Source organism: Mytilus galloprovincialis, chromosome 1 (assembly GCF_965363235.1).
Source record: "Mytilus galloprovincialis chromosome 1, xbMytGall1.hap1.1, whole genome shotgun sequence".
NCBI lineage: Eukaryota > Metazoa > Mollusca > Bivalvia > Mytilida > Mytilidae > Mytilus > Mytilus galloprovincialis.
Window position 1 is genome coordinate 69,638,443 of NC_134838.1, and position 27,030 is coordinate 69,665,472.

The window sequence follows — 27,030 nt, forward strand, 5'->3', positions numbered from 1 at the left end:
GAAGCAAGTTCTCTTCACTCTCTGGTGTCTGCCCCTGCATGTTTTTCGTGATCCATGTTTCTATTTTACTTTTAGTTTTCAGAGTTGATAGTCTATTGTTTGTACTTCTATGTGACTGTCCCGGGTTTGTCATTTGTTCATTTATTGTCCTACTTTATGACTATAGCTGAGTGTTGATTTTCATTTGTAAACGTGTGGTTTTGCAATGTTTCATGCCCACCGATGTCCAGATATTGTGCGAGAAAATATTTTAAGAAGATACGATGCTACAAGACACAGAAAAAAATTGTCGTTTCTGCATGGAGAATTGAACTTGATATCAAAGAGTACAATAAAATTGAGAATGGAAATGGGGAATGTGTCAAAAACTGTTTTTTTTTTAGGGTAGATAAAACTAGAAAGCTGACATGGTTTAAATTAAAGTAAGGTCGCCAATTTCCCGGATTCAAATAATTTGGTAAAAAAACAATAGTGTATTGCCATATGACCTAGCTTTTCTATTGAAGGGTTTAACTTGCATTAAGTCATGTTCAGACCCTCTAACAGAAAATAAAGGAATATGGAGTAAATGTGCACGAAACATAATCGCACAGAGTCAATGCATAGAAAAAATTCTAAAAGACAATGGTCAAAGTTGCTGGAGGGTCTTCAACAATAAAAGAATCAATAATACCGTAAAACAGGGTCAAGATGGTCCCTATTGTCGACTGAAGCAGTACTAGTACTTAAAGTACAATCTGTCACTTTATTTAAATCTAGTCATAAAAAAATAACTATAGTCCAAGCACAATACAATTAAGACAAGAACAGACAAGACAGGTCCTGTATTAATGATTATGAGAATTACGATTTTTGCTTTATCCTACATATCGGTCTTTTAATGTTTTCCATAAAACCTAAAAGTCTTAAATCACAATGAATCTATGTTCTTGCTTTGAGACCAGATTATTGTCGAAAAATAGCAAACAATTAATTGCGTTTTAATGTCGGAAAGAGTCCGGGAAACTTTCAGAATGCACGATTTTTCGTAATTTTTCTCAGAGCTTCTGGGGGCCTTGAGCGGCCCCCAAACCCCTCGTCAATTTTTTTTTTATATATATAATTTTTAAATATATTTTGCCTCACTATTAGATGAGGCTAGTTACGGCCCTGTTTACAATACTAGTGTTTATATTCATTTACCATGCATAGATGTATTTCTTCACCTGCTTGGATTTATTTTGTAAATGATCGTCAAACCCGGAATTACCCTTATCCGCTTCCGGAATCGGATCCGATTTTGTAAAATTTTGTCTTCACGGCCGCCATTGTTATGTGTTTACAATGTTGTTTTTGTCAATCAGATACGATTTTACTCGAATTTATATAATATTTGTCGGCGATTTTCTGTATAAAGCTAGCGGTTGAACAAAATGAACATCGCCGTCATGAATAATAATGATAAAAATAAGTTTTTAGTTCGTTTAATTGGAGACTTTGGTGAACATGGTGAAAAGGTTTGCAAAGTAATTTCTTATTTTCTTTCAAATGTAAAGCGACTACGTCGGGCGTAGCTAGAAACCAACTATCATAATCGAAATTCCGCTTGCAAAAGTGGAAGGTCGCGGACCTCGGACCACCGCTAATTTGCACACCTGCCTCCAAATTGAAAAGCTAAGAAAATTTCTTTTTCTAATTTGAAATTGCCGCCAACAGCATGAACAGTTGAACTTATTATATAATAGACTACTGACATAGTTGTACTACGTATTGATGACAAACAATATTCCTACGACTTTTGTCATTTGGGAAATCTAAACTGCTTGTCTTAAGAGATTTTCGGCGATTAAATATTTCATACAATTGTTCTTTGACATCTTAGCTAAAAGCACAAGTCATAATGAACTACACAAAGATTCTTAATAAGCACTACTTCCTATGTGTAACTTAAAAACTTTTGGATAAATCGACGATCATTTAAGGTTTTTCTGGTAATTTTTTTTGTAATCCAGAATAAAAAGTATTAAAAAAGTGTTCAATTAGTTATATATAACATAGTAACAAGCTAGATAATAACAATGGCAAGTATTTCAGGATTTATTGGGTAGAACACAAATCTAGGGTGCTCGCATAATGCAGCTTAACTGCATAAAAATTAGAGAAAATGGATTGCAAACTCACATAAACTTTAGCATTGCCATTAGAATCTACATCCTTAGGTTTAGCAGGAGGTGTACAGTTCAGGCTGTAGTCTGTTGATACTATATCTCCACATACTGACATACCAACATACACTTTAACATCTCGAATAACTAACTGCTGGATACCATTGAAGTTACCCTGAAAACATTGAAATTTCATTTAGTAATGTAACTAATGAGATGTGCTGTTTCCATAGAGTGCTGAACAGAATATAAATCTATTCTGAAGATAAGTCTTAGATAGTAATGATTATTTTTTTTTTCAATGAAGAACTGTGTTAACATATACAGTTAAGACTCTATTAATCACTGTATTAAATGTTTTCAATGGCATGAAAACAAATTTCAGCTGCAAAAACACTGCTGGAGTTATAATTCAAAAAAAGATCCTAAAAAAATGCTGAGTTTGCAATTTTTGAAATCGTCTACTTTTGTACATGAAATATTGACAGTCAACAAAATGGCAATATAGACCATTTGTATAAATCTGGCCTTCACACTACCTTTATAATCAGTGGTTCCTCTTTCTTGTACTTCAATTCTCCATCCACTTGTCTAAAATCCTTAATTTGGGGATCAGGATAGTATTCCATGGGTCCCTTTGTGAGAGATAAGTTACGATAAGCTGTCACACCATCTAAGTTAAATCCATAATGTATGTCCTTAGGGTTGGTGTGAGTTATATTCTCTCCAGGAAAGGATAGCGCAGGAGTCCTACATGTTAACCAGTGGGCCACTCCAATATTTTTACCAACACACACCTGTAAAATAATATGAATCTTATGTTAAAAGCATCTTTACCAGATTTGTAATAACATGAGCAACACGACGGGTGCCACATGTGGAGCCGGATCTGCTTACTCTTCTGGAGCACCTGAGATCACCCCTAGTTTTTGGTGGGGTTCGTGTTGCTTATTCTTTAGTTTTCTATGTTGTGTCATGTGTACTATTGTTTATCTGTTTGTCTTTTTCATTTTTAGCCATGGGGTTGTCAGTTTATTTTCGATTTATGAGTTTGACTGTCCCTCTGGTATCTTTCGTCCCTCTTCTTTCTTGTAAATTGTATAGCAGACGTTTCTTAGTAACTGCATATTCATTTACTTTTTTATGGATACCAGTTTTCATGGATTTAGGAAAATTTGTATATTCATGGATATTTGATTTTGTGGTTTTGTTAAATTCTCCATACAAGCTAAGTACTTTGTTGATCATTTAATTTCTTGGTTTACCTGTACTCATGAAAACCACAAAAATGGTATCCCATAAATAATAATGTACAGTACATCAAGTATTTTAAGTAAAGATATGTCTATTTTTTTTCTTTTCATAAAAATAAGTAAAGTTGATATTCCAAAAGCAGTTCCTTACTGTTCATGAGGTATTATTCCATATCTGTGCAATGATTGCAACCATGGCTTCAAGAACTAACATTTCTTATAGTTTCAGCCATTTTCACAGTTCTCATATTCATTTCTATCTTGCTACTAACCGCATACAATTATTTTAAAAATCCTGGAGAGTGAGTGGTTTACCTGTATTTCATTTATGCATTATAATAATTTTAAAACTCCTTCCCAGAAAAAATCATTTTAAAAACATGCAATAAAGAATTGCCATTGTTCATATGGTGATCCATCACTAAAGAATTTATATGACAGTCAAACAGATACCAATATAAAATGGTGGTAACTTTTCTTAACAGTAAGTTCAGTTTCCACTCAAGAACCCTCTTTATAATGATCAACTGTTTATGACAGCCAGCTAAGGACATTTTTTGGTTTTTCTCTCAAGTGCCCTATGTAGTAATATTTGGAAAATATTAATATAGAATAGAGAATGGAAATGGGGAATACGTCACAGGTACAACAACATAAACAAAAAGCAGAAAGCAACCTGAGGCTAAAAACGGGTCATCAATGCAGTGAGAAAAACAACTCATACCCAGACTTCAGTTGGCCCCTAAACAATAATGTATATTAGTTCAGTGAAATGGGAGCCACAGTGAATACATACCGATGTGATCTTCTGGTTTCCTACTTCTACAAAGAATTCAGCTTTCTGTACTATATTGAGTCTAGATCCCATAACATCTATCTTTATCCCTCCACTGAAAAAAATTATGCAATATATTGACTCAAAAAGGAACAATTTTTATTTTTGACAATATATTACCTGTGTTTCAAAAATGTTACTGGTATTACATTTATATCCTTAAACAGTCAATGTAACAACTAATAAATGTACGACTTAACTTTTTAACATACAAATTGGGGAGGATTCAAACGTTTCAAGATTTGGGTTCAAGGAAAAAATAAATTTTCCCCTTCCATTTAACAAAAAAAGAAAGAAAGAAATATTGATTTGCAAGTAACAAATCTTTTTTTAAGTATGTGATTTATTTGTATCATTTTTTCCCAACAAATATGAGGGGGGATAGGACCTTTATCGGGACTCCGGGATCGGGTGTTTTGAAGCTCAGGATTTCGGGATTGACCCTTTCGGGATCCGGGAATCCTTTTTTTCGGATTTCGGGATGTCGGGATTTGCATTATTTAAATTCGGGACCTCGGGATTTCGTTTTTTCAAGTCCGGGATTTCGGGATCAAGACCCCTCCTATCCCCCCTCAAATATTAGATGTCACAGAGGTCACAATTTATATGTCCAGATCACTATCATTCAGCAGTACACTTTCAAGTTTGAGAACTTTATAATTTCTATGAACTTTTTGGAAATGTGACCATAACAAACAATTTTTTTTGCAGGTAAAACAGATATGGAAATGTTCAAATGCAGTCTACAATTTTTTTAAATCTGCTATGACCACTCTGATAAATCATTTTATTACAGGTCAATCAACACATACATGTTCAATATTTAAATCTAAAATAACAAACCTTAAGATACTTTTCTTGGGAGTTACATCCTGAATTTCAGGGTCCTCTTTATATGTAAATTTAGGGGTCATCAGTCTTTTGAATCCTCCAAAACTAACTTCAATTTCTGCTTCATCATTCCCTGTTTGAGCAGACGTCAGGCATGACAGAGTGTTCATAGATACACTGAAAAAAACATCAGCATATATTTCTGGTTATTACTGACATTTTATTTAATTACTTTTCATATTTTCAATGGTAAACCTCAAATTCAGTAAGAGTTATCCTTCGTTCCATATATACAATGTAGGCAACTGACTCCTCATAAAAAAAAAAATAATACATTTGTGTCTGTATTTTTATCTGCATTTTATTTTTCATTTACATGTTGTACTGTTAAATCAATCATCCATAATCAGAACGAGAGTTGTATGTGTGAGTGTATTCGAGTGGGAGAGAAAGTCTTTATTTTTACTTTATGTGATTACATGCTTGTTATGAGCCCTATGATTAGGAAATAAAATATCTTTATCTTATCTTTATCTTATCTTTATCTTATCTTTATCTTATCTTTATCTTATAAATAAATTTGCTTTATATGAACAGGGTGCAAGCTAAGATATATAAGATGCATCTTTGGTTCATGTGTTTGAACTGACCAATTAATCACTGAAAACATCAGAATAAAGGAACAAAATTTTAAACATAACATTTTCAAACTTCAGACTACACACAATGTACATATGTTACAGTGAATCTTTATAATCAGGGATTATGTAGAATCCCTAAAATATTCAGGGATTATGTAGAATTACTAGAAAAAACGTCAGGGATTATACAGAACAACTGAAATGATACTAAAATATATAACATATTGAAATATATTTAAAAAAAGTTAACTGTAATATATCAAAATAATAACCTTAATATTTTACAATTAGGCATAATATATTAATATGAAAGACACAATATATTTAAATTATAAGCAAAATATATATAGAACCAGATGCTCCGCAGGGCGTAGCTTTATACGACCGCAGAGGTTGAACCCTGAACGGTTGGGGCAAGTATGGACACAACATTCAAGCTGGATTCAGCTCTAAATTTGGATTGTGATTAAATAGTTGACACAGCATAGGTTTCTGACACAGAATGAATGTGTTCTAATGAACTTAAAATTTTTGTTTTCTCTTAGAGCAATTCACTATGCTGTTGAATATTAATCCTCTCAAAAAAATGTTTGAAGAAATTTTCTTTTTTATTTATGAAATTTCAAATGAGAAAAATTGAACCCAATTTTTTTAATCACATCCCCCTTTCCCTTATTCCAAAACTAATCTCAATTAAAATTTCTAATGGAGTTTGCAACAATAACTACTCATTTAAATACATCATAAAATATTAAGATGTAAAAAAACTGCTTGTTATCACTGAATGGTAAAGATTATTTTAATTTATCAGTTGGTAGTGAAAAGTGAATATACATTGTATATTGTATATAACAAAGATTTAAGTTGATTCTGGACAAAGAAAGATAACTCCCAATTAAAAAAAAATCTTGCTATTGCACAATATTTTGCAATTAGATATTTCTTGCTTACTATTCTGGACAAAGAAAGATAACTCTAATTAAAAAAAAATTTGCTATTGTGCAATTAGATATTTCTTGCCATTGCACAATACTGTGCAATTGAAAAGACTTGCTATTGCACAATACTTAATATAATAATTTTAGATCCTGATTTGGACCAACTTGAAAACTGGGCCAATAATCAAGAATCTAAGTACATTTTTAGATTCAGCATATCAAAGAACCTAACTGATTCATTTTTTGTCAAAATCAAACTAAGTTTAATTTTGGACCCTTTGGACTTTAGTGTAGACCAATTTGAAAACAGGACCAAAAATGAAGAATCTACATACACAGTTAGATTTGGTATATCAAAGAACCCCATTTATTCAATTTTTGATGAAATCAAACAAAGTTTAATTTTGGACCCCGATTTGGACCAACTTGAAAACTGGGCCAATAATCAAGAATCTAAGTACATTTTTAGATTCAGCATATCAAAGAACCTAACTGATTCATTTTTTGTCAAAATCAAACTAAGTTTAATTTTGGACCCTTTGGACCTTAATGTAGACCAATTTGAAAACGGGACCAAAAGTTAAGAATCTACATACACAGTCATGACAGTTAGATTCGGCATATCAAAGAACCCCAATTATTCAATTTTGATGAAATCAAACAAAGTTTAATTTTGGACCCTTTGGGCCCCTTATTCTGTTGGGACCAAAACTCACAAAATCAATACCAACCTTCCTTTTATGGTCATAAACCTTGTGTTTAAATTTCATAGATTTCTATTTACTTATACTAACGTTATGGTGCGAAAACCAAGAAAAATGCTTATTTGGGTCCCTTTTTGGCCCCTTATTCCTAAACTGTTGGGACCTAAACTCCCAAAATCAATACCAACCTTCCTTTTGTAGTCATTAACATTGTGTTTAAATTTCATTGATTTCTATTTACTTAAACTAAAGTTATTGTGCGAAAACCAAGAATAATGCTTATTTGGGCCCTTTTTTGGCCCCTAATTCCTAAACTGTTGAAACCAAAACTCCCAAAATCAATCCCAACCGTTCTTTTGTGGTCATAAACCTTGTGTCAAAATTTCATAGATTTCTATTAACTTAAACTAAAGTTATAGTGCGAAAACCAAGAAAATGCTTATTTGGGCCCTTTTTGGCCCCTAATTCCTAAAATGTTGGGACCAAAACTCCCAAAATCAATACCAACCTTCCTTTTGTGGTCATAAATCTTGTGTTAAAATTTCATAGATTTCCATTCACTTTTACTAAAGTTAGAGTGCGAAAACTAAAAGTATTCGGACGACGACGACGACGATGCCAACGTGATAGCAATATACGACGAAAAATTTTTCAAATTTTGCGGTCGTATAATAATTGATGTTTTGTTTTTAATACTGACTTTATCAGTAATAATATCAAGCAAGCACTTTTTGATACTGACTGTATCAGTATTAATAATTTCAAGCGAGCCCACACGGGCAATTATATGAAATATTAAATGGCATAATGATTATTTTTTTTATCGTATTGTTTTACCATTTGTTTTTAGGTTGAGAATATGAAATAAAATGAAATTGTTATCAAAACTATTTTTTATGCCTACAATAATTTTGATAAATGTTTATGTTATGCACAATGTTTTAAAAATAAACATTTTATTTACAAACTAAATTTGGATTGCATCTACTATTACACATTTGCCCTGCTTTTCTACAGGCCTATCTATCAAATTCACATCTGTTTTTACCACAATATCAACATTGAAAAAAACCTTGTCCTCCATATCGAATCAGATTTTACGGCACGTCTCAGAGAAATAGAGTTTTTTCAGCACAAACATCTGAAGGTACCAATGAAGGGAAATCAGCAACGGCAAACTGATTTCTTGTATTAAAGATCCGAGCAGGTTTCAATGCTATATGGCAAGGTGATATCCTTCTTCAGTCTTTTCGTGAATAATGACCATTAGTTTTTTTGGATTTCCCTTTCCTGGAATCACTAGTAGAATAGGCATGAGATATGCATATGTTGCATTTTGTTTTTCCTCTGCAATTTGCCTCAACTTTTGAGTATACGTTTTCTTCAACCCAAGCAACATCTGTGCCTGTGCCGAGCTTATTTGTTAGTGACATAATGAGGTTCAACACTTAAATAAAGTATAAAGGGCAAATCTCATCACTTAGATTCACATATAAGTAGATCAAGAATGAAAACTGTTTGCTGAAAATAGTTTCAAGGAATAAGGAAAAAAAATGATAATTTGTCTATGTTAATTTGTTTCATCATATTAGAAGCTTTTAATTATTGATAATTCCTGAAATCATCTTAGGGAATTTGTAGAATAATAATTAAAATTATCACTGGTCATTTTCAGGGAATCTATATAATCACTAATTATTTCAGTGATGCTACATAATCCCTGAAAAAATCAGGGATTCTACATAATCCCATATTATACAAATGAACTGTAACATATACACACATTCATACTATGGATTCATTAGTATACATGGGATACCAATGTTAGTGCATTTCGTACATAAAGGTATGCATTTAAATGTTCAACGAAGTAGAAATTTTCTAAATATTGGTATGCAGACTTCATGAAATTAAATTTCTACTGAAGTACAATTTTCCTTTAATCCACAAAAGATTGATGAATTTACTGATTTGTCGTAATTTTGTGATGTCAAATATATTGCTAATATTATTTATTGTTTTTTGTAGTAAAAATGACTTGGTTTGTTGTATATTTTAATAAGTTGATCTCAAAGACCAAAAACCTATGATTCTCTTATACTACACCAACTTACTGGTCAACTTCACATGGACTGCCCCCAACATTGACAGTAACACTAGTCCCAGCATTCAGATCTGTTCCACCAATGGTGATCATGGTCCCACCTGACCGAGGTCCCTCTCTTGGTGTTAAAAATAGAACTTGAGGCTCCTGTTGATACAACAAACATATCATTGAATCAAGGATCAAATAAAGACTGCCAGATTGCAAGAATTCTACTGTTAAAGTTTACTTTTCTCTTCCAGTATAACTATTTGTGTACAAAGTTTACCCTAATTCTATTATATGTTAACAGGTTAATTTGCACACTTGCAACAATTGTCTGAAAAGTTTTTCCATCAAAGTGATTTGGTATATCATATTACTCACTTTTCAAATACATTCCTTAAGTGCCTATCCCAAGCCTGTTATTAATGATTGTCATGGGTTCATGGCTGTCATATGTTTTTTTAATTAATTCTATTGTTATAAATTAAGCTTTTATCATTTTTTTTTAATTGTTTCATACATTTTATGCGGTACCCTTTTATAGCTGACTAAACAATATAGGTTTTTCCCTTATTTGAACAGAAAAGTGAGCTGTAATTGCCTACATTCTTGTTATTTAATCTCATTAACAATCATACCACATCTTCTTATTTTTATTATCAAAAATGTAAACAAAAACAATTGGCTGACAACCTCCTAAACAATGGATATCCATCCATCCAATTTCATAACATGATTTTCATTTTGGTGTATGAAAAACGAGACTACCACAAATTTTGAAGATTATAAAAAGTATAATTTTTCCCAAACAATGAAAAGGGAGATAATCTTACCACAAATGTAAAGTTGTTATCTGATGTTGCTGTGTAGATTTTCCCTACAGTCACTTTTATTGGTCCACCACCAGCTTTTCCTGAAGGCTCGGTTTCACACTTAAACCTGTAAAAGTTTAACAAAATAAAAAATGATCTGGATATAACCTTTCGACAGTAAAAATAATAGGTATCAGTTACCAATAAATTTGACATACAATTTATTTTCACAGAAAGATAGCAGGAGCAGGTTCAAGATGTCAAAATTCTTGTCCAGATAATTGTTAGACAAAAAAATATAAAAAAATAAGAAGAATATAGGGTCAAGCAATTTTTCTCCTTTTATAAAAAAGGTAACAAAACTTGATAATTGCACAATAAATGGTTGTCATTAAACTTATGAGACAGCTTTTGTCATTTTAAAGTTTTGTGTTATCTGAATCAATGGCATAGTTAAACACCTATCTTTATGCCAAGATGTGTTTTATAAAGCAATCCTAGTATAATAAAATGTAGACAAAAATTCATAACAACCAAACACCACAATAATAACAATCAACACAGGAGGCCTTTTTGAGAAATACAATAAATGTAAAGGAGGTTTCATTGGGGGGTTCCGATCCCGGATCCCGCTTACTGTTTTGTCAGATTCCTGTATTCCGCTTACACTATGTACGTAAGCAATTTTCATTTTTCTGTCATTTCCCGGGTCCCGCTAGACCTCATTTCCCGTTTTCCAGACACAATAATTTGACTTTCAGGTGTAAAAAAACTTACAAAAAATTGGCAATCACGCGTCACGCTTAGACCCCAATAAGACCCACTGTAAATACTGTAAATTCAGAAATTATTGCAAGGTTTTTATTATTGCGAAAAATGCGACAGGGTTATAATAGCAATAATTTAAACTTGCATTTTGAAATTATTTATATGAATAAAACTGGCTTTTTCTCAATATCGCAAAAATTAAAATCGCATTTTAGTCTAAAATGACAAAATCGCAATAATAAATGCACGCAATTATTTCTCAATTTACAGTAAATACTTTTGCATGACAAACTTACATGAAAGAAGGTTGATAATGATCAGGTAGTACAGTACACCTTACTCCAGCGACAGTCACCCCTGATTGTATATCTGTAGCTGTTTTACCAAGATTGATTCCACTGATAGACACATTGGTTTTTCCCTCTATAGGCCCCACTGAGGGAGAGAACTGAAAATAAATGTTAATGTTTTTTAATTTTATTTCATGTGGACTTGTCGTTCTCATAAAAAATTTATTGACCTATCAAATTATTGAGCAGACTTTAAAGAAATGACTTAAAAACTTGTTTGACCATCAATTTGTTTCTATAATAAAAGAATCCTTTTATTCAAATAACTCCATGGCTTCGTTCTTTAATTCACAGTTGTGGCGTGATCGTCAATTCACAAAGAATTCCGCTCAACCAATGCTAAGGCTTTGTTAAACATCAAGATGAAGAACAACAATAAAAGTGCTGTTCCCATGCTATTGGAATTTTATGCAGTGCATATACTTTTTTGTGTCATGGATAGATACCCTATATCATATCTTTTCTATTATACAAAATTCATGGTTCAACTAACTCAAAAGCAAACTTAAAGTTTATGCACAAATACACACTCAAATAGATAATAGCTGTAAATCTATAACAAAATATTTACCCTAAGTATCAGAGGATTCTGACATGTAGCAGACCTATCCTGCCACGTGGCATTGCAATGTTTCTGTAGCGAACAATATGAGCCACACCATCCACACTCATACTCTGGTTGTAAACTAAGGCACTGTCCACAATTGGTCACTAGTAATGGACACTTGAATATTCTCACTTTAAAATAAAACAATACTTTTTGAGTGAACAAGTTATTATGGAAAATTTACAAATATATACTTAGAGGAATAAAAGTCAAAACAATGATACGTTTCTATCGGGAATGTTGTGAAACAAAGGATCTAAGTAAATATTGCTGCAAATAACACCTAAATTTAATAACATTACCAAAATTATCCAAATGCAAGATAAATAGTAGCAGATAAATTATAATTGAATAAATGGACACAGATGATGCCCCCTCTTGCATATATGGTTATAAAGGGGCATAACTCAGCAACAGTAAAAGAGGCAACACACAAATTTGAAACTGATCTGTTGTTTGGATAAATAAGCATTGTGTATCAGTTTCATATTATATTTTGTTGAGGTAAACTAAAGTTAAAGAATGGAACTCAATTTTGGGACAGATGTAGACAGACACAAGGGTTCATTAAATGCCCCTTTCACCTTGTGGCAGGGGCATTAAAAATATTTCTACAAAATTCTATTCACAGCTTATTCTAGTATAAACCTACATCTATAAGCAAATATAATAATAAAACAAGAATGTGTCCCCAGTACATGAATGCCCCACTTGCACTATCATTTTCTATGTTCAGTGGACCGTGAAATTGGGGTAAACCCTCTAATTTGGCATTAAAATTAAAAAGATCATATCATAGGGAACATGTATATTAAGTTTGAAGTCGATTGGACTTCAACTTCATCAAAAACTACCTTGATCAAAACCTTTAACCTGAAGCGGGACAGACGGACGAACGGACAGACCAGAAAATATAATGCCTCTCTACTATCGTAGGTGGGGCATATATACTATCGTAGGTGGGGCATAAAAAGTTGTTTGTTTTTCAGTTTCCCCTAAAAAAGATTAGGACTGTTTAATAATGCATATCAATTTACTGACATGACTGAATATTTCTAGTTTTATTCAAATATAAAATTGGTAATGTATATATACCTGAGATTCCATTTGGATTATCTAACATGTAGTTATTTTGTCCCCAGGTAATCTTAAAGTCAGCAATCAATGATGGGCTGTCTGTAGCATTGAAGTTAAACTAAAATATACAAGTAAATATCATTGTTTACATGTGCATACAAGTGGTGACAGGAGACATGAAAACATATTTGGTATAAGTTTGTTTCTAGCTCTAGCTTTTAATTTCTCAATATGATGCAAACATTTTCTCTTTGAGTGTATAAAAATGTCTTATACAATGTCTTAACATTTTGAGAAAACTTCACTTAAAGTAGTAAGCACTCCGTATGACCACCATTCTTTTCAAACGATATCAAGGATTTTTTTCTCTCCCAATGATACCCAAGCATATTATAATGTTGAATTGGTCTTCTTTTTTTAAATTAAGCACTATATAATCTTTATGGAAGCAATGATTGCTTTTTCCTTCCATTTTGCAATAAAATCCAGGTTACAAAATTTAAAGCTGTAATTTTTCATAAAAAATTCTATTTATCTGTGTGTCAACCTTTCATATAAAGGTTCCCATTAAAGCTTACCTGAACAGAATCACAGGTCAATGAAGATGATGATATACTGCCTGGGACAACCATTGACACAGCATTATACTTGAAACTACAATGTATGTTATCTCTCTGCTCTGTCTGAAATTTAAAAAAAAAGTTGTATGGCTAAGCTGCATTACTTATACCTGCACTGGTAATTCAAAGTATTGGAATAAAATAACAGAGTTCAAATGTCCCATGCACATATGTTGTTACCTTTCAAAGGGCAATAACTTAACAAATGTTTTTTCTAGTTATTGCCCTTTTCTAAAAAATATTGTGGGGGACAAATAATAAAGTTGTAAAAAAGTGATCATACGTTACAACCATTTTTGTAAATTGAATTAAATTAAAAACATCTTGCTGTTGTTCAATACAACTATAAAAGAATATTCATATACCCAGCCAAGTCCACATGTATTTTTGTCCATCTGATGAGTTAAGCCTATCCCAACTGATTTTTATAGTTCGTTCTTATGTTCTACTGTTATACACTGTCCCAGGTTAGGGGGAGGGTTGGGATCCTGTTTAACCCCACCACATTATGTATGTATGTGCCTGTCCCAAGTCAGGAGCCTGTAATTCAGTGGTTGTCGTTTGTTTATGTGTTACATATTTGTTTTTTATTCAATTTTGTCGAGCCTTCGACTTTAGTCGAAAAAGCAAGACATAGCAATCCTACATTCCATCTGCGTTGGTGTTGTCGTCTTCAATGTCCTCATACCACATCTTCTTTTTTTTATATTAGTAGTTGAACAAATATAAGGAAAATCTGATTCTAAAACTATGTAGCTTTTCTATTTGCCATAACAGCTCTGTTTACAATGTCATCGTCATTAATAAATATATCTGCACCTCTTAGTGTTAAAAAAAGCCTAACCTTTAGATTTATAACTCTGACAGCTATCTGTTTAGTTTCTCCATAATGGACCACTATTTCTGATACACTAGAGGGACTTTCTACTCGTGGACACTCATCTGCATTTGTTATACCATTTGTCTGTAATAGTAAAGACTTAGATTAGGCTGCATAGTTCTTTTCACAATTAGTGCAAGCAGATAAAAAAAAAAGCCAAATTAAAAATATTAAATTATATTGAAATTATTCCTAAAGGACCTTTTTATACCATCAAAGAAGCATATCTTTGAATAATTTGTTTAAATTTATCTTGAAGTTTGAAATGTACATAATGAAAGCATACAGAGTCTTTTGATTAACCACAATGCTCACAGCCCAGGCAAATTAAAATGTTGCCAGGCTAGTAAATTTTCCTGAAAAAAGCTCACTGATGCAATGAAATTTTTATGAAAGACTGATATTCAGGGGTGTATGTTGACAGTTTTTCGTGAGGACTGCATATTCAAATACTGGTTACCTGTCGTGCATTGTTTGTTGTTGTAGTGACACATGTATTGTCCTGGTACTGCCACATACAGGAGAAGTTAGACTTGGCACAGTCTGTACAGCTGAAATATATAATTTAATGATTTTAGCAATTATTTTGGGGGGTTAGAAAATTTAATACAAAATAGCAGGGTTTGTCATTATATGGGAAATCTACAAAAGAATTACTATGGGTCTCATTATTGCTTTTAAAGAGATTTGTTTTTTATCAGTTTTATAACTATTTTAAAAGTACATTTATAATCTATATATAAAATTAAAGCTTAACATTTTGTATTGGAACTATGCAAATGAGCTTACATGTTTGACAGTGGCTTTTATTATGAAAATCTACTGTTTGTAAAACTGTCATTCAGATATTATTGTGTGCAATTATTATTGCAATTTTTGAAGAAAGGACAAAGATGCAAGATTTATTATTGAGAGTTCAGGAAAATCTGCATACAGATACATGTATCAGATATCGGAAAGTGATTTTTCGCCGCATTTTTGTGCCTGTCCCAAGTCAGGAGCCTCTGGCCTTTGTTAGTCTTGTATTATTATAACTTTTAGTTTCTTGTGTACAATTTGGAGTTTAGTATGGCGTTCATTATCACTGAACTAGTATATATTTGTTTAGGGGCCAGCTGAAGGACGCCTCCGGGTGGGGGAATTTCTCGTTGCATTGAAGACCTGTTGGTGACCTTCTGCTGTTGTCTGCTCTATGGTCGGGTTGTTGTCTCTTTGGCACATTTCCCATTTCCATTCTCAATTTTATTTAATTATTGCTATACTCATTAATTGCATCTTTCTCAATGATAAAAACCTTACAAATAATTTCTGAATTTACAATAGAAAAATGGTATTAAAACCAACCTATCATGAACTCTACAGTCAAACACTGGTACACTACGTTTGACTATTGGCCTTCCTTCTATGTGGAACTCTACTTCTACATCATGGTAATCTGTTGGTAAAAGTAAACATTTGCAAACTTGAAAAATTTCCAAACAAATTTTTGTCTTACTATTTCATACCTTGCCATTGCCATTGGAATTTTGCATGTCTCATATGGTAAGCAGAGTATATGTTTACATTTTAACAGAAAGGAGAGGGACACTGCAATGTTTGTGTATAGGGGTGATCAGCCGAGACATCAAGTATCCTAAACATTTCACATATTTTGAATTACAGGAATGTTTTCCCTGTTATATATTTTAAATATCATAACATAAATACATTCTGTATCATTTATTTTTTTTATATACAAAATATTCAAAATGCTATAAAGATTTGCTATTTCAAGGGGAGATAAGTAGATTTGACACTTTTCTGTGGCATTTATGACTGCAATTTAAATGGCATTTAGGAAAAATCAAAGCCTTAAAGGCTGTAAAAGCAATTGCTGCCATGTTAATGTTTGGGGACTTTTATTTTTCATCCACATATATACAAGAATTAAACCTGACATGAGTGTTGTCTAGTTAAAAGTAAGAAGGTTTTAACTTTATATATATAAATAAAAGACTTTAGCAGAAAGTCATTTTTAATATGTTTTATATTTCACAAGGAGACAACACGTTTACCAGGCTAAAGTTGGGGTCAAATATACATGTGCTGAAACATATAACTCAAAAAGAAATCATCATGGATTATCCCCTGGTAGTGTTTGTAACTTCCTTGGCAATAATTTCCTTTATTGATTTAATTTTAACAATTTTCATTATTAATTTATATTTAACCATTAACACAAATGATTAAGTTAAAACATTTCAACTTTCCAGACGCAAATGTTAAAAAACGGGAAAGAAATAAAATATCTTACAAGACATAAACATGTAAAGAATAAATGTATATTTCAGCTTAATAAAAATATTTTCATAATGTTACTTTGTCATCATTTTTAAAACTAAGTTCCAAACATTATTGCTCAGTTGATATGTGTCCTTCTGATGCGGTACGAGCACATGCACTTGTTTCTATCCATAGGAAGGTCGATTATCCATATAAATAGTTTTATATGGATAGTCGACCTTCCTATGGATAGAAACAAGTGCATGTGGGTACGAGATAACTACAATTCTCATGCAATCCCGAAAAGGGAGGTCATCACAGACAAACATGACATTAAATCGTTATCACTGAACTAGTATATATATTGTATAGGGGCCAGCTGAAGGACGCCTCCGGGTGCGGGAATTTTTCGCTGCATTGAAGACCTGTTGGTGACCTTAATTCTGCTGTTGTATGTTTTTCTATGGTCGGGTTGTTGTCTCTTTGACCATATCCCCATTTCCATTCTCAATTTTATTATACGAACAAGAACAAACAGCTCTACGTTGCTTTGATATTTATCAATTTTCAGGAAACATTGCGAAACATGATCTTCAATATTTCGAAAACATGTGAAATAAAATTGCTAACACGGTGGACCGTCGAGTGTCAACAAACGTAGTAGACTTGTTCACTGAAAAGACGAGGATAATGGTTTCATCTGACATTTGTTATGCAAACCGAATTTTGATCATGAAAAAGACGTACTTTTTTTCAATCTATGTATTAATAAACTAGAAAATTCCAAATTGTAAATATCTCTTCATCTGGACCGACTTGGCATCTACTACGTTTGGACGGGTCCATTTCATTAGTAAGGTGATCGATAAATATTACGGAGTTTTGACAGAAAAGGAAAACGAACTTATTGTTATGTGTTTTCAACAAGGGTTTCGTTCCGCTAAATTATTTGCGCAAATAAAGTTTGTCTATTTTTAGATTACAGGTAATAATTTGACACTACGCATTAACCTGTGTAGTGATTTTGATTTTACGATAAATGTATGAATGAACGATAATTTTATGAATGAACAAGAGCACCTGACCTCTTAAAGAAACACAAATTAAACATAAAAAACCGTATTTATTAGGAGATAATTCAGTTAAATTTTCAATACTAAATCAACAACTGAAATGAATCATATTTTGTTGAAACATCGTACGAACGGCGGAAAACGGAATCGCATTTATAAAAATGTACTTTTTTTCACTCGGACTTATATGTTATTTGATAGTCAAACGGTTGACCCTTTAAATACAAAAATACATCTACAAGAACATATTCTGAAACTTCTTAAATCCACTAACTTTTTTTAAAGTTTCAAGCTATGTATTGCATTAGAAAACATACATAGGTGTTAAAGAATGACTGACCAGGAGCCTGTTTAACAAAATACTATGGCTTGATCTGGGCGGAGTCTCTGATCTGGGTCACAAAAATGGCCATACGCGACGACATAAAAGCAATTGCTTTAAAAATCGACATCGGATTAGTTCCAGATACTTTTGATTGAATCAGCAACCTTGTCATATATATATCTAATTTCTTAACCTTATCATACATAACCCTGGTATGCCATGAAGCTTGAAATAGTTTCATTATAATTTACTATAAGTGCCTTCCCATAGTAGATAAAACTGGACTTTGTTTAGTTGAGTTTGAGTTGAGTTTAAAACTAATATGTTTAATGTTATCAAAATTTGTTAAAACAACAAATTATAGCTTTCAATTCAAGAGAACATGCTTTAAAACATTTCTGCAATAGTGATGAAAAATGCAAAAAAAAATGTATATACACAATAACATATGCGATACTCAACCTGTAAATACTGGGCACTTTGTGATGTTTAGGATATGCACTAAATATAACTATCTACACATACATATCTATTCTACATGAGATAATGAAATGTTATAAATGCAATGAGTTCCCATTACAATTAATTCTGATGCAATTTTAATGTAAAATGCTTACTTTTCTATTAACTGCTGTCAACTCCACAGTTGACATTTCATAATTAATGATGTAACATTGAGTGTCTGAGTCATGATATTGAATTCCAGAAACTAATTAAACACTTCCTACCAAAATAAAACCCATTTAAAAGCAGATCTTAATTTGCTTTCATTAAGATTGGATGAAGAATTTTATTTCATCAAATTTCAGAAAAAGTATATTTTAGTAATTTTTTTTTACAGCAAATGTCTGTCAATTTTTCGTTTTGTATGTTTTGTTAATATAATGATTGATTTGCCATACCATGCATATTTTGTCTGTTTGCTTGCTATTATAAATTTTTGTGCCAAACAATGACAGTCCTACACCATGAAGGTACAATATGATATTTGTGAATTCGTTTATTTTGATTGGTAGAAATTTCGTGGATTGAGGATATCTTTTGTGGATACATGGTTTTGACCAATAAAATTGAGAATGGAAATTGGGAATGTGTCAAAGAGACATCAACACAACCAAAGAGCAGACAACAGCCAAAGGCCACAAAGTCTGCATATACTACTGTAGAAAATTTGTAACTTGTCAAATTTTCATATTATTGGTTCCCCTGGACCCACAAAATCCATGAAAATTGGAATCCAACCAAAAATAAAGAATCCACTATAATCACAAAACACAGCGGGTATATGGAGATTAGTAGAAGCTTACTAGAAGCGACTGTTAGTGAGCCCAGCATTTACTCACCCTTACCGCTCATAACAACAGGAAGGTCATCTGGTAAAGGACATTTTATAATGTTCTGGTCAATCTGTGCTTTAGTTTTGGATTTTGTTGTCATGGAAACAAAAGAACATTGCAAATCCAATTGATCAATATTTGGCGCAAACATAATGGTCTCCAATTTGAACTGTATCTACAGAATAAAATATAAATCGATTAGATAATAAATTTTTGCTTTTATCCTAATACAGAAAGCATTCTGAAAATATGTTTATCATTTTGAAAGTTAATTTCAGAAATCAGCAGAATTAATGTTAATGTGTTCCTAAAGAATCAAATTTTATTATCATTTTACCATTATGCAAATTCATATATAATTGTCTTCACTTTTATGTCTCACTTCGTGTTACCATGCAATACAGGTGCTCTGAGAAAGGAATGAACTTACAAAGAAAAGAAGAAATTACCTCAGATTTTTTTTCATCTAGTTGAAACTTCTCATAGCTGAGGCTTGTGGGTTGGATCTCAACCATTTTAGCACAAGACTTCTGCATCAACCAATGGGGGATCACAGAATGCATAGGGCAAGCGTCTGCTTCAGTGCATCTAAGATAGAAAGTACATGACCATATTTTAACAGAATCTCGCTATGTGTATCTTTATAATACGACAAATTCTATATATTGTGACATGTGAAATATTTTTAAAAGAATTAGAAAATTTCCAGTTTTGTAAACCTTATCTCTTAGGATGATCAGAATAAGGGACAATAAAAAGCAAATAAAACCTCCAAATAGGTTTGGTCCTCGACATTGCAAAATTTACACTCCACAGAAATAATTCTCTGTTATAGGCACCATCAACTGAAATTCGTAGCGGTTATCGGTAAAAATAATTTAAACTATCAACCATGTTCACTCGTGATATAGTTTTTCACTTTCCATTCATAAATCGCCAAAAGAAAAACCACTACTGACCTACCTTTTAAGGGATTGCACTGTGATAATCCTGACCTTCACATTTTCACAGACGATTTCAAATGGTGGAATCCGCCATTGTTTTTAACGGAAGTGTTTCAGTGGAGTTCAAGTTCAGAACATTTGCATAAAGCGCAGGAAGCTTTATCACATCACTGACAAAAATATTACAGGAAACTCAGAAAAAGACGATTTTCATATGTAAACAAAGGATCCTTATAGAAACAAAGATGGCGGAATTACAATGGAAAACATTCTGGAAAATGTGAAGGTCAGAATTATTACAGTGCGATCACTTAAAAGGTAGGTCAGTAGTGGTTTTTATTTTGACAATTTATGAATGGAATGTGAAAAACTATATCTCGAGTGAACACGATTGATAGTTTATTTTTACCGATAACCGCTACGAATTTTAGCTGACGCCGACTATAAGTATTCCAGTGAGGGGTTTTGCACATTTCAACCAACTTTAATTTCAAAACATACATACTTGTTTTCCATGACACACCAGCCACAAACTGGGTCCTGACCAACAGAACATTCTTCACAAGATGTTCTCTCACCACAATGTAGAGGGTCAACCATCAGCAGCTGAAATTGAGAAATTAATTTTGGATTTATACATTTCTTCGAAGTTATCCTAAAGTCAGGTTTACCATATATCATTATGAGGTTTATCATTTCTATGGGAAACCTGCTTAAAAAGTTTTATTTCTCTAGATTCTTATCCCTAATTTTAATTTATCATTAGAAATATTGCGCAACTGGTTTTATGGTAATGTGCTCAACTGAAGTGGAGGAGGTTGCAGATTTGATCCCATGTTGGGTCAAACCAAACTATACAATAGGTGTGTGTTGACTCCAAACACATAAAATTAAGACTTGTTGTTACTTTGCATTTTTTGGGTGTCTTTTTACAAGTACATGTACATGTAGTGCAAAAAAAAATAAAAATTGTTTAACCACAAAAACTTATAGTTTATAATATTTGAAAATGTATTACCAGACAATTTGAGAGTACTCGCTGCAGAAAACATTAAAACATAATTTGTTTAACTAAATAATATTTGAGAAATGTCATTTGTCAGACAAATATTGAGTTAAAGATAAGCATAGAGTAAATTATTATGGTACCATGGGTTTAATTGGGAATTCTAACAACATTTTTACTAAAATACAGAAATCACTCTGGGGAATCTAGTTTCCATGTTAAAGTGATAACAAGCTAACACAGCAAAAATAGTTTTATCAGCCGATTTGCTAAATTCAAATCAACAAAGATAGCATTATCAAAACACAGAATTCATGTAACAAAACAGATAAGAAAAAATGAAGAGACGTCTACTGAAATAAAAACCAATTTGTATCTTTTTTAACAGACATTTTTATAGATATAATAGAAGATAAATAAAACAAGTGTTAATATCAATAATTTTCCAATGGTTTTGTACATTATGACTTATCTCAACACCAGGCTTTTTATGCAAGCATTTACTTTTATTTGTTCTGGCAGAGAATTTAGGTAAAGTCACATGAATCATGCTGTTTCATTTGAATTTTATCAATGCTTATGAATGGAGATTGGATGAAGAGGTGTTTCATTGGCACTCATACCACATCTTCTTATATCTATTAATAACTGTTAGAACAAAATTTGAAACGAACCGACCAATTGTAAGAAAACTGTCTATGCGATGAATTGTTTTTATTACAACTAACCAATATCAATCATCTTAGTGCAGTCTCTATCTTATTAGATATCAACACGCCAACATCACCCTCCTTGACTACAGGCAGATTATTAAGGGCAACAACCAGTTTATCAGAATTGTCATGACTGAGCTAAGGACTATCCCTGAAAAAAATGTATGGTGGGGTTGGAAGGCAGTTTGTCACAGCACCCACAACCCAGACAATTGTAATTAAGAATCCTAGAGCATTATACATGTGAAAAGTTGCTCTGATACCCATCACCCATGTATTATTAATATACATGCCTTCCAACCCTCCCATACATTTTTTTTCTGGAATAGCCCTAAAACTTTTACATTTGTGTATTTACAGACTATTCTAAGTCAACATTATTCTACTCACAACTTTCATATAACAGGCATCGTTGCCTGTGTGACCTAATGTCCTAGACAAAAGTCACATGGTTACCAAGGGCAATAACCACCAGTAACTTACCTTATTAGATGTCAAAACATAGACTTTAGATTTGTCTGGACTGTAGAGTAATTCATTTATAGACTGACCAATATCAACATTTATCTCCTTGACAACAGTTACTTGGTTACCAGAGGAAACAATAACCTACAATCAACATAGTATTTTTATATCACATTTTCTTAAACATAAAAAAAAATTAAAACTTAAAATAATTTAAGTTTTTTCTCTTGCGTCCTTCCTATATCACTTCTTTAACAATAGGTTCTGAGCAATGTTTCAACTTGTATTACATTAAAACAAGATGAACTGTACATGTGTGAGCTACATGTATTGCACCCTACTTATACCTACCTCAAGAAATAAATTTTTCAGCTAATAAGAAGTAGAGATTCAGCAACAGAAAACATGTTACACAAGATTAAGCTTGATACTCTATATCAAGTGTGAAGAATCTATGAATTGTAGTTGCTAAAAAAATATGATAGACAGTATACCCCCTACTTGGCATGGTTTATAATGAATAATAATTCTTTAAAATTTGTGCACTCAACATGGTAAAACAAAAATATTTATACTGTATACAAGGTATAGAAGTACAAAGGTTATTGGACCTGTAAAAATGCTTGAATACATGTATAACACTAACTTTTCATCAGTTTATGCATTAAATGTTTTCCGGCTTTTATCAGTGTTTTTATTTTACATCAGATTTAAAATTTATTTGATGTTTCATATTTTGAACACCATGTAGTATTCCAGCTTTCTAACTTAAAGATAAAAGGGCACTTAATTACATACATGTACAATGTAAACTCAATACCTCTAAAAAAAATTCAAAAAAGAATCATGTCATTTCCCTCTTTAGTACCTTTTTCAGTTGACCATTACTGGTCCCTATGAATATGTTGTTATTCAATGTTTTCTCATCAGCCAGAACACTAGTCAGTGATGTGTCCATAAATTCTATCAATGCTTCTTCGTCAATAGGGTTTACACCTTCTATGGAGGAATACTGGTCTGAATTCTTTCCTTCTCCACACAAACTCAGTGGCTCATTCTGGAATTATAGAATAATAGATATATGAGTTTCACAAAGTGTTGTGGCTTAAAAATTACCATGATGGATTTCAAAGTTTGACAAGGTATAAGGTCACTTTCAAGTCATTATACTCAGTTTAAATGAAATCTGACTTCTCATATATATATATCCTTTTAATGTAAGAAGCATTTTTCGTAAATGGATTTTTCTCATGTAAAACAAAATTTTCCCTACAATACTTGTTGATTTAGGTTTGTTGTGTATAAAGGACACTATCTTTCATTATTATATTTTCATGGTTGTAACTTGTATGCATGCTTTATTGGCAGACAAATCTAAAGTACATATGAAAGAGTAGCTCTCACAGTCCATATACGTGATATATGGATATAAGCATTATTTACAAACATAGAATATTATAATCTTATGGGTGAAAATTAAGGGTCAACATATTCAATCTAATTGCCGACAAAGAACTTAAAATAGCAAACAGTGCTATAGATGTACATGTAGCTCTATAGTTCAAAATTTCATAAGTCAGTGATCTGTCACATCTGGCCATATCCATGTCAGATAATATGACTGTTTTGGAAGCCATGGTTCATCATCTGACTCTGTGTCCCATATCAGACTGGTTCCAAATCATATAAGCAATGATAAGACACACTGGTACCCTCAAATCGTTATTAAAAATTTAACACAAATTTTCCCATCTACATTGTACATGTACTTTTTAACCTGTACTTTTAAACATGAAATTATTATCAAGACATCGTTCATTTTTGTGGTTCATCAATACAAAAAGATAAAAATTATAAATCAATGCATAGTTTTTCAACCACAAGAAAGATAAACAGTATTTAGGATGGATCCCTCTTCAAAACCCTCGCCAACTGTAAATTATTATCAAACTTGTGATAAATCTTTACAGGACAGCTGCTTGTGCTATCATCTCACTTTGTTAAATCCCAAAATCAATCTGCATAAAAAGAACTTAAAAATTACTGCACCAATACTTATGCATCCCAGAGATATGTAAAAAACCTTAATTTCTATTTTATAGCCTTGTAAAATACTCCTGTGAAACAGATCAAAGTCACAGAGCTAAGTTTTGGCTCCCTGATAAAGTCGTCTGCCAGATGCAAACCATCTGGATCAAACGAATGTTTGTGCTGTAACTTTACGGTTTTAGACCTGGGATAGACAAGGCAAACCTTGGAACTCAATCCCTCACTGAAAATATCAGCTATGATAAAGTTATCATAATGAGGATGCCAACCTAACATCTTAGAAATAATATGTCTGAGTATTAAAAGTTTAAAGGAATTGCATACAAATTTTACTAGCCAAAGGGTTTAGGGTCAGGAGCTAGTGTTATTCAACAACTCCCCTTCTTTTCCTTTTCCCATACAATCTAAGTGCCAGGTTCTTAACACTTAATGTCTCTTAACTTAATTTCATTCAACTGACGGTATTATATAATTTTATTTTTTTTTTAAATACACTCTCACTAAATCAAGTAAACTTTCAAATCAAGATAACCACCATATTCAGAATTAAATCAGATTCCCCATTTCCATTCACAATTTAATTTCATCCTGCTTATGTAGTCTCTGCGTCTTAGCAAATGAAGTCCAGACCAATCTGAGTGAGAACATCCAAAAAAGTTAGAGTGTTCCTTATTACTTATATTAATGAAAAAATTATTTGTTGTCATTGTGCCCCAAAAAAGTCAAGTTAACAGGATATTTGAATGGAGGATGAACATGATGAACATGTTTTACAGTAAAACCAATAACATTAAAAGAACATTCATGACATTACAATTTTTCAATAGGATATATATATTTATTATGTTTATAAATATCAAATTCAATCAATAGACAAATGCTTATTTTTCATTGTCCAATGGAAGAACAAAATTCATACCACACATTACAAGTTTAAGATAAATCATGTAGAAAATCACTTATCTTATCACCTATCAAAGATTCATGACTTTCACCACTATTGGCATTGATAAGTGTACATTTTAACACAGTATAGATTCACAAGCGATGTTTTTTGCACCTTTTTTTATATATTAGAATAGTTTAAAGCAGTATGTTGAGTCAAAAGTAATTTCTTTTAACATCTACAGTAAAATCAAAGTATAAAAAAAAACTTTTTTCAACAGATTAGACTGATGTTGGTTTAATAACAAGTTAAAGAATATAGTCAGTAGTTTAAACCAAATCATTTTTCAGGTCAGGATATTTTTTAAAACTTTTTTTACATCTAGCTCTTTTTAGCCTCTTTTGTGGCTATATACATTTTTGCGGTTTCAAGAATTTGTTTGGTGACAGTAATTTCTAGATAAATGAATTGATTGCAAAATTTTACTTAATTCCTATGTTCACTTTTGACATTGGTGCTGTTTTATGCATTAAGATACTGTTCACTGTTCTAGTGTCCATCATGTCCATGTACCCTTTAAATTTTGTTACAGTTTATTTAGTGGAACAGGATATGCTGACCCTTCTGGAGTACCTAAGTAACCCCCAGGTTTTGGTTGAGTTTCATATTGCCCAGTCTTTAGATTTCAGTGTTATGTTAAGTTGACTGTTGTTTGTCTTTCCTTCAATGTTTGTCTTTTTGGCCATGGTGTCGTCTTGTTTCATTGTCGACTTAAGCTTGTGAATTGCTCTGTTTTTTTATTACATTAGTACCTATACCGTTGTAACGGTGATTCAAACTGCCATTCCATATAAAATTCAGATAGTTTCAAGTATATGGTTGGTAAATGAATAAGAAAATCTACCCCCCCCCCCCCCCTTTTATTTCTCATGATATCTTAATTCAATATACATGATATACATGCTGCTTTTATCTTTTTGTCTTGTACTAACTTATTTTAATGTAACAAACTAATTCATAAGCAAACATTATTTTAAGAGTTGTCTGCCCCTAATTTGAACAATTTCCAATTGCATTTCCTGTAAATAAATCACACTTAATTTCACAAATAACCTGGAAGATCTGATTTATATTACTTATACCAATGAACAGTTAAGCCTTACAAGGACAATTACCTAAATGCTTATTTCATATGTTAATGATCATAAAAATCGCATTTACCAGAATCTTAGAAAGCATTTTATAACAAATAAGATAAATTAATTGAATTCTGATGAAGTAAAAAGATTACAGTAACTGTATGTAAACCACATTTCAGTTAAAATAGTGGTCATTAGGAGCGTAAATAATTAGTTCCTTCTGTAAAATTACAAATCAGCTTCATTTTGAATGGAATCAGATGTAGACTGATACACATTCAA

The 27,030-nt window shown here is 32.0% G+C and overlaps 1 protein-coding gene across 3 annotated transcripts in view; it reads right to left on the reverse strand.

Annotated features, from left to right (window-relative positions):
- Positions 1-27,030, reverse strand: part of LOC143082734 (hepatocyte growth factor receptor-like) — a 73,907-nt gene that overhangs the window by 13,797 nt on the left and 33,080 nt on the right. For 2 of the 3 annotated variants that reach the window (XM_076258579.1, XM_076258571.1), the window contains exons 5-22: positions 23,543-23,731; positions 22,693-22,818; positions 20,996-21,096; positions 19,996-20,134; positions 19,553-19,721; positions 15,894-15,984; positions 15,010-15,100; positions 14,514-14,633; positions 13,628-13,732; positions 13,068-13,167; positions 11,937-12,103; positions 11,312-11,463; positions 10,269-10,374; positions 9,461-9,597; positions 5,076-5,240; positions 4,194-4,287; positions 2,684-2,941; positions 2,161-2,319 (exon numbers count right to left, since the gene is read on the reverse strand). In XM_076258579.1, coding sequence (XP_076114694.1) covers positions 2,161-2,319; positions 2,684-2,941; positions 4,194-4,287; positions 5,076-5,240; positions 9,461-9,597; positions 10,269-10,374; positions 11,312-11,463; positions 11,937-12,103; positions 13,068-13,167; positions 13,628-13,732; positions 14,514-14,633; positions 15,010-15,100; positions 15,894-15,984; positions 19,553-19,721; positions 19,996-20,134; positions 20,996-21,096; positions 22,693-22,818; positions 23,543-23,731 — 2,469 coding nt within the window. The remainder of the gene's footprint in view (positions 1-2,160; positions 2,320-2,683; positions 2,942-4,193; positions 4,288-5,075; positions 5,241-9,460; positions 9,598-10,268; positions 10,375-11,311; positions 11,464-11,936; positions 12,104-13,067; positions 13,168-13,627; positions 13,733-14,513; positions 14,634-15,009; positions 15,101-15,893; positions 15,985-19,552; positions 19,722-19,995; positions 20,135-20,995; positions 21,097-22,692; positions 22,819-23,542; positions 23,732-27,030) is intronic. The other variant, XM_076258588.1, reaches the window with a different exon arrangement.